Raw genomic sequence first — 13,439 nt, forward strand, 5'->3', positions numbered from 1 at the left:
CCTTTTAAAATAGTAAATAAACACTTGAAGTTCTTTGAGATAGCATCCTTCATACAAACGTTTAAAACACCCTTATACGAAACTGAATTTCCTAAAAGGTTAGGAAACACACTCAGTTACCTTGTAGGATGCTCATACTGTGAGCATTCCGATTCAAAGGAGGTAGCACCTTACGACAGAGTCATACTAATAAGAATTTTAAAGCAAAATCATCTTTTCTATTATACAAAGTCAAGAGCAAAAAATCAACTCTAGAGAGACTACAATAACAATGAGATTAACTGATGCTGTCCAAGCATATGCTGTTAATCCTATATGGTTATATAGCACAGTAGATATTCAGTCACCAGAACAATGAATGTGTCAAAACATTTTAAAGTCACTGCACCTTAAAAGGGACCAAAGACAAACACAAGCATCTATTAACACACATTTAGCAGTAGAATATTCTCTCTTCAAAAGCAACACAATGAAATGCTTACGAGATGACAATATTTTAATAATGTTTCAAAATATTATTTGAGACGCACCAGAGAGTGTTTCAAATTAAATTATTGTGCCTTTCCTTAAAGTACAGAGCCGTCTTTCCATTGCCTTTTTTGCCCCTCCCCCAGCTTCCTCCTTAATGACCACTAGGGGTCAGTATGAAGACACAGTTCCCTTCACTGTTCGCAGGGAAAACGGAGCTCTGGAAACACTGTCTTGATGAAAAACCCTTACGCAACAACAAAGACAATTAACTGTACAGCTTCGGCATTCTGAAGTCCAACCGATACATCAAGTCTACAACGTGAGTTTGCATTTCTCATGAGACTGCATTTTAGTTTTGTAAATCACAGTGGATCAGGTCTACAGTCGGTGTTTCTTTAATTGCAAAGTATTCAAAGGGACAAGATTACTTACTCTAAGTGAATCTATGTGTGTTGGCCCAGAAGTGTGCTCTAGAACGGACGGTAAAATTTATTTTCAAAGGGTGAGATTACACGACTCTGGCCACCTCAGAGCCATACAGGCCATCTCTCCCTGCAGAGGAACAGAGATGGAAGTGAAGCTTGTGGTGTTTGCCAACTTTAGGAGAGACGGTTTCTTTCTCCTTTAAGGTGGCTGTCCTCATTGGGCACGCAATAGCCTCAAGGGCACAAGATAGCCAATCCTAAGAGACAGCATCAGTTTATATACTTAAGTCTACAAATGAAAGGAAATATTTGTAAAAATAAATATACAAATATATTACCTACCCCCAACTCCATTTAATGGGGTGAGAATGAAAAAAAAAAAAAAGCTTTGAAAAGTTCTTTCTATATAGAGAGATTTAACATTCCAAGGAATGACTTAGGGTCAGGCTATCCCCTGACAATGCCCAACAACTGATAGGGAGTTGGGTCATGGGGAATAGATGAAGTCCTGCCTTTTCTTGAAATGCTGTATAAAGTTCTGTACGTGGCACACCTTTCAAATGGTTTCTTTACACCTTACGTGGCTTTCTTTGGCATGGTATGCCATGAGAAATTCTACTATTCAGTCAATGCTGTATTTCTATGTTAGTGAAGAGAAATATTAGTACTGATAATACAAAATGACAGGTTTTCCATAGATAATAACCTTCAAAATTTCCCAAAGTACTCAAACACACATCCGTATAATTTGGAGGCATTGTGTCTCTTTCGGGAATCCCTTTGAGGTGTACTCCTTACTTATCTCATTTCCTTTGCTGTGGTCCTGACCATAGGTCACACAAGAGCAGTCGGGTCCCTACAGAAGAGCTTTGTCTCTAGGGGCCCCTGGGTGGCTCAGTCGGTTAAGTGCCTGCCATCAGCTCAGGTTATGATCCCAGGGTCCCAGGATCAAGCCCTATGTCGGGCTCCCTGCAGGGAGCCTGCTTCTCCCTCTCCTCCCCACATGTGCTCTCTCTCACTATCTCTCTCTCTCTGTCTCTCTCAAGTAAAAAGAAAAAGAAGAAGAAGAGCTTTGTCTCTGGTATTGTGGAGGTCAGCAGTGGCCCAGCAATCAATCAACCTTTTGTTTAAGTAACCACTATATGTGCTATCATTTAGAACTTACTTAAGTCACTGCTATTGTGGAAAGCCAAGAAGGGGTATAAGAAATAAAAAAATAAAAAACAAAGAAATGGAGATAAGAAGGTCTCTAAGCTTGAGCGAAATCCCCCAGTTCTTCATGGAGAGAACATGGAATATGTAGGAGGAAGCAGGAGATAGTATGATCTATGGGTAAACAATAGAGACTTGGTTATGTATTTTCTACAGCAAAATCACAGTTTGTACTTACTTATCTATGGATATTAATTGTATTATTACTTTTTATGTTTTTATTTTATTCATGGTCTTATTTCCTAAAATAACTGTATCTTCTGAGAACTATCTAGTCACCAACCATACTATTTTCTAATCTTTTCATAGTTCACTAATAGCCAAAATTTACTTAGTGTTGGCCAGGAAAATGAAAAACATCGAACTCCTTTCTACTCTTAGGGTAACTCAAAAACTAATTCTGATCAGATCCAACAGATGGCAGTGATGTTATAAATTAACAGTTTAAAATACTCTTGTAATATGTACGATCCATCCCTCAGAAGAATGTCAACCAAGAATAATTCCCTAGGTATTTGCATAAATAATGTACAGCCTTGATATGAATAATTGGATAGAAGAGCACAAGGTAAATATCACATGAAATTTTGCTGAAATGGTATTTCCTATATCAAAAATCAACAACTTTCTCCTTTCCAAAAAGTATTATAAATTGAGAATTGTCAGAAAGATTAGCAATGAACCAAGAAAGAATAACGGTGTCCAGAGTAACTAACTGGGTTACATTTTTTTTTTTTTAAAGATCTATGTATTTGTTTTGAGAGAGAGAGAGAGAAAGAGGGTGCATGCATGTGAGCCCGGGGTTGGGGGGGTGGGTAGGAGCAGAGGGAGAGGGAGAGAATCTTCAAGAAGGTTCCCTGCTGAGAGTGGAGACTGATGCAGGTCTTGGTCCCACAACCCTGAGATCATGACCTGAGCCAAAAACCAAGAGTCGGACACTTAACGGACAGAGTCACATTTTTATATAAAAAGTCACTATTGCTCTTTGGTTTCTAGTTTCACCTATTTCTTCCTATGGGGTTGTCTTAGCCTTCTCACTTTTTATTTATTCACTTAAAAAATAATTTTACTTTTATTTCTTCACTATCACTTTAAATAAGTGAATCTGGCTGTTCTTGTCCTTTTCTCCTATACCTCCAAACTGTTATTCTTATTTGTGTTCGTGGCCTTTCCATGTTTTTATCCACTTTAAGCGATCTTTACACTGCAGATAATAAAGAATGAAAAGTATGACTAGAAAACTCTTAGAGGTGAGTTTCCCCTGCTGCTTCTGTGATTCAAATTATGTAAAAACAAACACACAAAACAATACAGACAATCACTTTCTTTTTGAAGTTACGGGAATTGGTTGATGTCCGACAGACTTGTTTTTTCACTGTCCTGTTGCTTTCCATTGTATTTTTTGGTAAGTCCACTTCCCCCAAATGCCTACTCTGCAATGGGCACTATTCTAGATGCTTGATAGGTATCAGTGAATTAAACAGACAAAGGTACTTCCTTCATGGTTGCTGGTCAGAGGAGGGTTGGGGACAGAAAACAAATAAAAAACATAATGAGAGAGTTACATAGTATGTTAGAAAATCATAAGTGCTGGGGAAAAAGGGCAGCAGGGAAGGAGGTTTGAGAAAAAGTGTATGTGGGTGCAACTGTAAACACTATGGTCATGGTGGGTCTCTTTCAGAAGGTGATATCTGAACAGACTTGAAGGAGGAGTGAGCCATGGGCATTCTGGGGTTAGAACAACATGCCATGCACAGAGAACGGTCCATCCATAAGGCCTAACGCAAAATACTACTGGAAGTTATACGTATTTCCAGAATAGATTTTATGATCTACTTCACATTTCATCATCTTACTCCCCAACACCGGCTTATTTGTGAGCAAAGGGATTTGTGTCTATTAGATTATCATTGCTTTTTTAAGTACAGTCTCAATTGTTTATAACTCAAATACCTAGAAACTTCATATATCCAGAATATACATGAGCACTATCAGAAAGAAAGAGAGAGAGAAAGAGAGAAAGGGAAGGAAGGAAGGAAGGAAGGAAGGAAGGAAGGAAGGGGAGGAAAAGAGAAAGAAAAGAAGGAAGAAATGGTCGCTAAGGACAAAATATCACTTAGAGAAGAGGTCTCAGGTCCTCACTTATGGCTTTTATATAAAATTTGGTAAAGGTTGGTTACCTGGTATCCAGGCTTTTAACTGACCGAAAGGAAGGGATTTAAAAAGAATTTTGGCAGGATCAGTTCTGCCGATCAGATCTACAGACAGCAGTGAAAGTTGATACTGACAGCCTTCCAATGAGGAGTGACAAAATGCATCAACACCCAAAAGTCACTGCAGCCGGAAGGCCACACTCAGTGCAGCAAGCATCCACCCTCCCTACGGGGCACTGACACCACCACTTGGAGCACACTGTGGCCATCAACTCAAAATGGCAACCATACCTCCCCCAAAAAGTCTAGCAACAGTATGATCAGTTTCAAAAGTTGGAGGGAAGGATTTTGGAAGATTTTAATGCAGATGCATTACACATTTTAAAAAGATTAGGTGATTATAAAGAATTTTCAAATATATGGAAAACTTGAGCATCTAGGAAGCCTCATTCATAGAGAAACCAATGAGGCAAACCCCTTTGGCACCAATGAAGGTGATATTTATAATTAATGTTGAAATGGGTATGGATGGTCTGGCTATTTATTTATCATTGCTAACAAATTTAGTGTCACCCAGGGAAACGACAGTTTGGTGGCCTAAAAGGTTCAAAATGGGTCTGTCTGGTTTGCTTACCATTCTTACCATTCTATTGCATATGAGTGTGTTTTCTTTCTTAAGAAAGCAAGATGTGTGAAAAGCAGACTATAGGTATTTTAGATTATAAATATGTATAGAATTCTATTTTTAGACTGTAAAAATATTTTAATTTTTAAAAGCATTCATCAATTTTACAAAAAGAGTCACCACAAAGTATATTATCCCTTCCTCTGGTTGATTTTCTTTCCTTTAACTTAGAAAATTTTTATTTACCCACAACTTTCCAGGCAAAAATCCATTGTTACACAAAGGAAATTCTATCTGCATTACATGTCATCATACCACAACCAGAGAATACTCAATTCAAGATATGGGCCTCCAATGCCAGAAGGTGTCCTGGCTTTAAGAATTAGAAATCTGTTTTAGGCGCATAGGGATATGAATCTTGGAGAAGAGTTGTCTTCTAACAAACAAAATTAGTATTCACAGTGCTTAACTGCAATTTTTTTTTTTAATTAGGCTAGCAATTATCAGGTATCTCAACAGCTACCCAGTGCACCTGAAAGACATTAGCTCTGATTCTTTTGTCTTCTTTCACCACTTAGGTGTAGCAGAAAAAGCAACATTCTTTCTATTCCCCAGTCCCACCACCGCAGCAGCAGAGCCATGACTCAGCCCTCCAACCCCTACCCCACAGCTGGGGAAGGTGATCTAAGGCCCCCGCTTCTAAAATGAGATGCTAGAAATACTCACCAACGCCAAGTTTAAGCTAATACGCTTTTTAAAGATGATCTGAGTAGAAAATGCTTCTTATTAAAAATAATCAATCATGGTTGCTGTCTCTTCCGTTGTGGTTCTAATTAATACTCTGAGAGCCTTGCTAAAAGGATAGACAATGTGCTTACTTGTTTTCATTCCTTTTGATGGACTATAGAATTTTGTCAACTGCCGTCTTCAGCATTTGGCACAAACATTTCAAATCTGACTCCATTTCCTCCTCAGAAACATTTATTTTCAGTATCTTTTAGCTCAAAAAGTCCAAAGTAAAAACTATACAGGCCTCAAAAGACATCTATAAAACCACTTACATTCATGTCCCATTTCCCATACCAAACACAAATTAAAAAAAAAAATCAGAACGGACAGTATATAATAGGTTAAAGAAATAACTGCAATTGAAAATTTATAAAAAAATAAAAATAATTTACGAAAAAAAGATGTGTGGCATCATTTAGTGTTAATTAACCTTTCTATGTTGACAAAATGGAACTATAGAGTCAGATGACAAAATTCTGTGAAATAGAGGATTAAATCGCAAGAGAAAACCTGGAGGCAGCCTCGTTTGGAAGCTACTTAATATCCTAATTTTCTATGATTTTATATAAAGCTGTGAGATGATATAAGCCGGGTAAACTCACATCAAAGTAAGACGTCTATACACTCTGGAGGCCTGTTAAAGTATTTAAGGTAATATATAAATTTAAATGCACCCGGGATAGAAGTATTTTAGTGTCACTGACAAGACTTTTGTACCAGCATGACTGGTATTGGAACAATCACTAAATATGCTATTTTCAAATTGCTACTTACTATGACTCAATATTCTAGAAATTCGTGTGCTTTCATATAGATGATGATGATGGTCCTAGCTTTTGGAAATTACCATGTCAAAGATTGTAGCTATTAAAGGAACGCAATTTTGTTCTGATGTTTATACATTTTGGTTGTAGTTGAATTGGGCATTGTTAGATTTTTAGTCATTGCATTAAGGCCTTGTAAAATATTTGTGTGGGAGGAGAGAAAGGGAAAGAAAGGGTAAGAAATAGATTAAGTGTATGAGGGAGGTGGAGGAAGATTTATTTCAAGTTAAAAAAGAGTAATTTTAGCCGCAATGCCACAAAGCAATAATACACAAAAGTTAATAACCTACATATTGTGATGGTGGGTTTTATGTGTCAACTTGCCTGGGCTAAACAATATCCAGATAGCCGGTAAAACGGTATTTCTGAGTGTGTCTGTGCGGGTGTTTCTGAAAGAGGTTAGCATATGAATCAGTAGACTGAGTAAATGTTGCTCTCACCTAAGTGGGTGGGCATCACCTAATCCACTGAGGGTCCAAATAGAACAAAAAAGGTGGAAAGGCTGGGGCACCTGGGTGGCTCAGTCGTTAAGCGTCTGCCTTTGGCTCAGGGCCTGATCCCAGGTCCCTGGGATCAAGCCCCGCATCGGGCTCCATGTTCCACGGGAAGCCTGCTTCTTCCTCTCCCACTTCCCCTGTTTGTGTTCCCTCTGTCACTGGCTGTCTCTCTCTCTCTGTCAAATAAATAAAATCTTAAAAAAAAAAAAGGTGGAAAGGTGAACTTGCTCTCTGCCTAAGCAGAGACATTCATCTTTTCCTGCCCTGGGACACTGGCCCCCCTGGCTCCCCTGGCTCTCAGGCCTTCAGACTCAGACTAAAGCATACCACCATCTTTCCTGGTTCCCCAGTTTGCAGAGGGCAGATCATGAGACTTCTTGGCCTTCATAATTACATAAGCCAATTCCTATAATAAACCTCCTCATCTATGTATCTTATGTCCTATCAGTTCTGTTTCTCTAGAGAATCCTAATAAACATACCAAATGAGATATAGGGAGGGTACATAATTATTTTATTTATGAAAGTTGCCTTCAAGAAATTCTCACTCTTTTATAAGGTGATCTTCTGTAGAGAAAAGAACATAGATTCTGGAGATCAGTAGCCCTGGGTTTAATTTCCAGCTCAGCTATTTTAATAAATTTGTACACCCAGGAAAATCAGATGAATTGCAGAGCCTCAGTTTTCTCATTTGTTGACCGATTATCTTGATAATTAAAATCTGTGGAATACAGATCATGTACTGCAGTGCTTGGCATGCCAAGGGATTCCTTTCCAATCTTTCCTCATAGTATTTACCCATAACATCTTGTTTCTGGTGGACTTTTTAAAATGTTTCTAGATTTGCTTAATGTTTACATTGTTTTAACATGGATCTTTTAAATATTTTCTAGACTTATCAAAGGTTTATATAAAGTTGTCTTTAATATTTCCAGGACTATCCAGTTCTGTTTGTTCTGGAATCTTCCATGAGAGAGGGGTCCTGAGGAATAATCTGAGATAGAACAGCTGACAGAATATATGTACACTGCCTTGAAAGCCAAAATAGTACAATCAGAACATGTTGGACTGTTGGATGTCCCCAAACGAGGCAGTGTGGAGCTGTGTGGTACTCACTTTGCATTTGCAGTGTTGCACGTGGTCAGATTCGCCAGGGCGAGGGCTGCGGCTTCCCTTACTTCTTCACTGTCACTCCTGAGCGACTGAATTAACTGTGGAATCCCTGCAGAAACAGAAAGGGAAGATGAGGGTCTATAAACACCCACGGAAATGACAGTTTGGTGCCCTAAAAGGTTCAAAATGGGTTTGTCCGGGTTGCTTACCCTGATTATTGAAAAATTCTTTGCTGCCCGAATTCTCACTCATTGCCGAAATAGCTTGGGAGGCAGCAATTTTCGTTCCATCATTTTCAGAACCCAAAAGGGCTACAAGGCATTTTTCGACCTCTTGTTCGTGAAAGAGCTTTCTATTTTCAGCTTGCATGAACCAAAAGGGAAAAAAAATCATGTTGAAGCAAAAACTGTGTAAGGGTAACTATTTCCTCATCTAAAAATATGACAGGAGTTCAAACTCTTTCTTAGCTTCAGTCACAAAGACTCTAAACTAAACAAAATATACACCTGTTTAACCTTTAGAACACAGTTGATTATGCAAAATGACTTATGGATATTGGAATTTTTTTCCTATTCCCTAATATGGTATCAGTCACGCAGCAAAGAAAATTCTAGGGGTGCCTGAGTGGCGCAGTCGGTTAAGCCTCTGACTCTTGGTTTCAGCTCAGATTGTGATCTTAGGGTTGTGAGATAGAGCCCTGCATCAGGCTCTGCACTCAGCGTGGAGTCAGCTTGAGATTCTCTCTCCCTCTCCCTCTGCTCCTCCTGCTTGTGCTCTGTCTCTCTAAAATAAATAAATAAATCTTAAAAAAAAAAAAAAGGAAAATTCTATAATAAGAAAAAGGCAAGTTTCAGATTTAGAGAGAACTTATTTAATGCCAATCATGGTGCCTGGCATGGTGCTATGTTCACACATGCTGTCTTCACACTAAGGACAAAGCCCTGCTTATTTGATGTTTAAATACAAATCTCAATATCTGAAGAATGCCTAAGATGTACAAACTGGCATGCTGGATGCTTAGAGAAAAGGAGAGAAGAGAAACTAAAAACGAGTAATATAGTACGATCCCAGTCTTAAGGATTTATAATCTTATATCAAAAAATCATAATCATTTTTTATCTCATTACAATACATGCTGTTGTAGCAAAAATTAAAACAAATATTTAACTGCTAAATTACCATCAACATAATCTAAACACATATTAGCATGGTTTTCTTTATTTGAAAACAAATAAAATTATGACTCTAAGTACATATCATGATATTCACCCCATTACAGAACACTAAATGAAAAACCAAAGTATTTTTAATGTTCTTTTTGTTCCCTAGTGTTTTTCTCTTGATTTTGTTTCATTTTTTTAGCAAATGACAACCTCATTACTATACTAAGCAAACACTGCATTAAACTAAATTAGAACATTAAAACCTAATTTTTTGTTTTGTGTTCTATAGTTAATTCTGAATAAGTTACTATTGATTAAAGACATGTACTCGAAAAAAGATATATTAATACAAACTCAATTTTAATGCCATAAGAGGTACCAGAGACTAGTTCGAAAAGCAACAGCTTACAAATAATTCTTTGCTAATTTATTTACAGTTCCTCCAAAAAACTTTGTCATAGGGTTGGTTCTCCATTAATTGACCTTCATAAACTCACTTTACTTGATTAAAACAGAAGAATGTGTGATACATCTCTTAGGATGTTGATATACATAAGAGAAGACTATTCCGTTAGAATAAAAATCTCTGCAAAACCTGCGGATACTGATTTAGATCATACATAACATCTGCATATGGAAGTAATTCATTACTTAAGTATACTGTGATTAACTTGTTTTTCCAGGAATATTCTTAGAAGTTATCGAAACTGGTTTTCCACTTTAAAGTTAATATATGATGTCTATCTTCTTTCAACAAAGAGTTTTTTAAATTGCCCCCTTCCAGAAGCAGAATCACGTCCGGATGGCCACTGTCTTTGCAAACATTTTTGGCCTTTGTTCATCTGATACGCCACAATCTGATCATAACTGGCACCGGCTAAATTACTAACACTTCTGTTCATCTGCCTTAAACCAATTATGAACCATGTCCTGTAATCCTATCATTTTAATCCCTTGCTCCTTTCATTTAGAATTAGAATTCAGTCAGGTCAGAACTGTTTTATAAAAATGTCGCGATTAATAGTTAAATCTCAAGTATGTGGCTTCTGAAATGTTTTAAAATACATGTACTCCTGATTAGTAGTGCCTGAATAAACAAGATCTGAAAGTTTTCTGGAGTGTCTGACCTAAAATGTTTAGATTTATAATTAAGACTTCCCTGAATCTAACGCTCTAAATCAACTTTACTAAACAGAACGGTCTGAGAGTAAATTCTACCAGGGAAATCGGCGCAAAGAATTAATTTGTAAAGACTGACTTTGGAGTATGCAATTGCTGCGTTCAACAAACAGTACATATGCAACTATTGGAAAGATTTTTCAAAATAATCTAAATACCGTGGGCAATTAGTTTCTCAACCCTGCTGGGAGTGTTCTCAAAATCCAGCTGTGTTCACCAAACCTCAAAAGTGCTGACTGCAGTCTGGCTATAATAGATTTAAAAGATGAATTAACATATTAACCAAGTACCTTCATTGAATTGCTACACCAAGAAGTAAAGTATTTATGTTTTAATTACACAGATAATAAAGATGGCAAGGTAATTATGCAACTAATAGAGTTATGTCCTTAAAAATAACATTTGTGCAGTATCGCTAAAATAAAAAGCGTGAAGGTTTGTAACTGGAAATAAATCTGCAAGTAATGATGCTTTCTTCACCCACTCTGGAAGTTGCCATTGTGCCACCTTTGCTCCTGCTGAGATGTTAATGCCAGTTCATAAACTTCATGGCAACATGGTAATTAACACCTTCCCCCTCCTGGTGCCAGGTCAAAGGCATACTGATCTGGGCTTTCTATGGTGGGAGGACGCATGTTAAAAAGTACTCAACAAACAAAACTTCGAGGTTGTGTGTTATGTATGTTTGTGTGTTTCAACTGTGCTCTTGACGTGCAATGACAATGCATTACCTAAACCTACAAAAAATGTTTGATGATGATGGAAAGTAAAAAAACAAAACAAAACAAAACAAAAACCCAAACATTATAAATGAATACCGATGATTACATTATTCTTAATAACAGGATAAGGAGCAATATTTGTTAAAACCTGCTTGTGAATGGAGTTTTCTAACTGTGCAAATAGCTTTTCTCATTCGGTAGGTTGTCTTTTCGTCTTGATGATTGTTTCCTTTGCTGTGCAGAAGCTTTTTATTTTGATGTAGTCCCAGTAGTTTATATTTGCTTTTGTTTCCCTTGCCTCAGGAGACATATCTAGAAAAAAATGTTGCTACGGCCGATGTCAGAGAAAATTACTGCCTGTGCTCTCTTCTAGGATTTTCTAACTGTGGAAAATTATTTTGAAGCTTCATGATTATTTATTTTCAATACAGAAATATTAGGAGATAACTTCGTTAATCCTTATTACATTTTTAAAGTTTATCATTGCTACTAATTAATATAAAATAAAGCATGCTAGATCTGGCTAGGCCTGGCAGAGAGAAGTCAAGGCAGGCAACAGTTGATATAAAAAGGGGTAGACAGGAAATATAGAAGGGTTTGAAACAAAAGCACAGCATAGAATGGAGGCAGGGAAGAGGAGGTGGTTATTGTCCATCGGGCCAGGTAAACAGCATAAGGAGGTAAATAAATAAATAATAGAAGAGAATAATCAGCTAAATGATGTGCCTGTAAGATTTAGGAGTTGGGAAGTCGATGTCAAATTCCACAAGGACTGTTGTGGAAGAATGTTAGAAGCAGAAGTCACATGCTCAAGGTTAAGGGATGGAGATAAGATGAAGAAGTGGAATTACTTAAAATTAACAAGTCTTTCAAAGAAGTTGATTGAGAAGAAAGAGGTGGGGATAAGGGAAAGGGCCCTGGGGCAGGAGCAAGTCAGGAAGAAACAAATTTCCATAAACTACTCCCGGTCAATGAACAATTCTGGGCTCCTCAGAATGTTCCAGACTTGTATCAGCTTCCTTCTATATAACCAGTGGGACCAGCAGAAAAACAGCACATTACGTGTTGCAATGCCACATTAGAGGAAAGCCTAATCATTATCTAAAACTGGGCTGACAGATTCCACGGCCATCTCAGTTGATGGAATAAATAGACAAAGGGCATCCTGTATGTCTTGTCTGTTTTTTACAACTAGGCCTAGGCAGAGCACTCCTCTTTCTATGGTGAATAAAACATTAAAAACCAAAATTATGAGGGTATAATAGGTATGGAAGAGAGAGAACAGAGACATGCCAAAATAATAAATATTCCTGGGGGAAAATATTCAAACAAAAGCAATAATCAAATGTATAATAGAAAAAAAGTTTCCTAAGTTAGAATAAAAACAAACAAACCCAAAACATGATTACAAGGTAGATCACAAGGCTTTTCTATGTTGTAGGCAGAGAGAGAGTGTGTGCGTCAGACACATTCTGACAAAAAATTTTAACTTTAGTATAAAGGATTCTACACAAATACAAAAAGAACACATTTTATATACAAAAGAATGGAGATCAGACTGCCCTTAGACTTAGACACTACAAAAACACGTTTCGTAGAAATTTGAGAAAATGTTATGGTGCAAGAATTCCAAACCCAGAGAAACTGTCGTATGTGTCTGAAGGCAACAAACATTCACAGTGAAGGTCTCAAAAAATATACCACTCTTGACTATCCCTGAAAACATTTTTTTAACTGAAAAAATATACTCCAATTAAGAAGTGAATCCAAAATCTTAAGAATGGGTACGTTTTATTATGAGAAATTAACAGTGTACATTGAAGTGGATTCAATATGTATATAATGGTAAATGTGGATAAAATTGAGCATAATGGCAAAGTGATCCATAAAAATAAAATTATGGAGATTTTTAGAGAGGAGAATCTATAACCCCTACGAAATTTACAAACATCAGGAAAGGGAAGAGTTATGAAAGCAAAAATGCTAATAAATATCTTAAATAACCATAGCAACTCTATCTTTAAAATCGTCATTTAAAATTTCTTTTCGTCTATATAACGAAACGAAAGAAAGAAAACAAAGGAGACAACATAGAAAAATAAAAGGCAGAAAACATAAAACATGGTGTCAGAAAGAAGGCCAAACATTTATGTTCTCTGAAATCCCTTCCTGGTACTCCCTCCCCTACAGGCATTTTTCTCTGTGTTTGTCTCACCCCAATGCAGCTCTCACTTCTGTCAATAATCTGCAACTTCTGAGTTTCCCTA

The 13,439-nt window shown here is 37.1% G+C and overlaps 1 protein-coding gene across 2 annotated transcripts in view; it reads right to left on the bottom strand.

Moving 5' to 3' along the window:
* The window catches only part of ARMC3 (armadillo repeat containing 3), a 93,124-nt gene that overhangs the window by 37,891 nt on the left and 41,794 nt on the right, over window positions 1-13,439 (bottom strand). For both annotated transcript variants that reach the window (XM_040645328.1, XM_008701366.1), the window contains 2 exons: window positions 8,318-8,470; window positions 8,112-8,217 (listed from right to left, as the gene is read on the bottom strand). In XM_040645328.1, coding sequence (XP_040501262.1) covers window positions 8,112-8,217; window positions 8,318-8,470 — 259 coding nt within the window. The remainder of the gene's footprint in view (window positions 1-8,111; window positions 8,218-8,317; window positions 8,471-13,439) is intronic.

The sequence above is a fragment of the Ursus maritimus genome, unplaced genomic scaffold, assembly GCF_017311325.1.
Source record: "Ursus maritimus isolate PB19 unplaced genomic scaffold, ASM1731132v1 scaffold_31, whole genome shotgun sequence".
Lineage (NCBI taxonomy): Eukaryota > Metazoa > Chordata > Mammalia > Carnivora > Ursidae > Ursus > Ursus maritimus.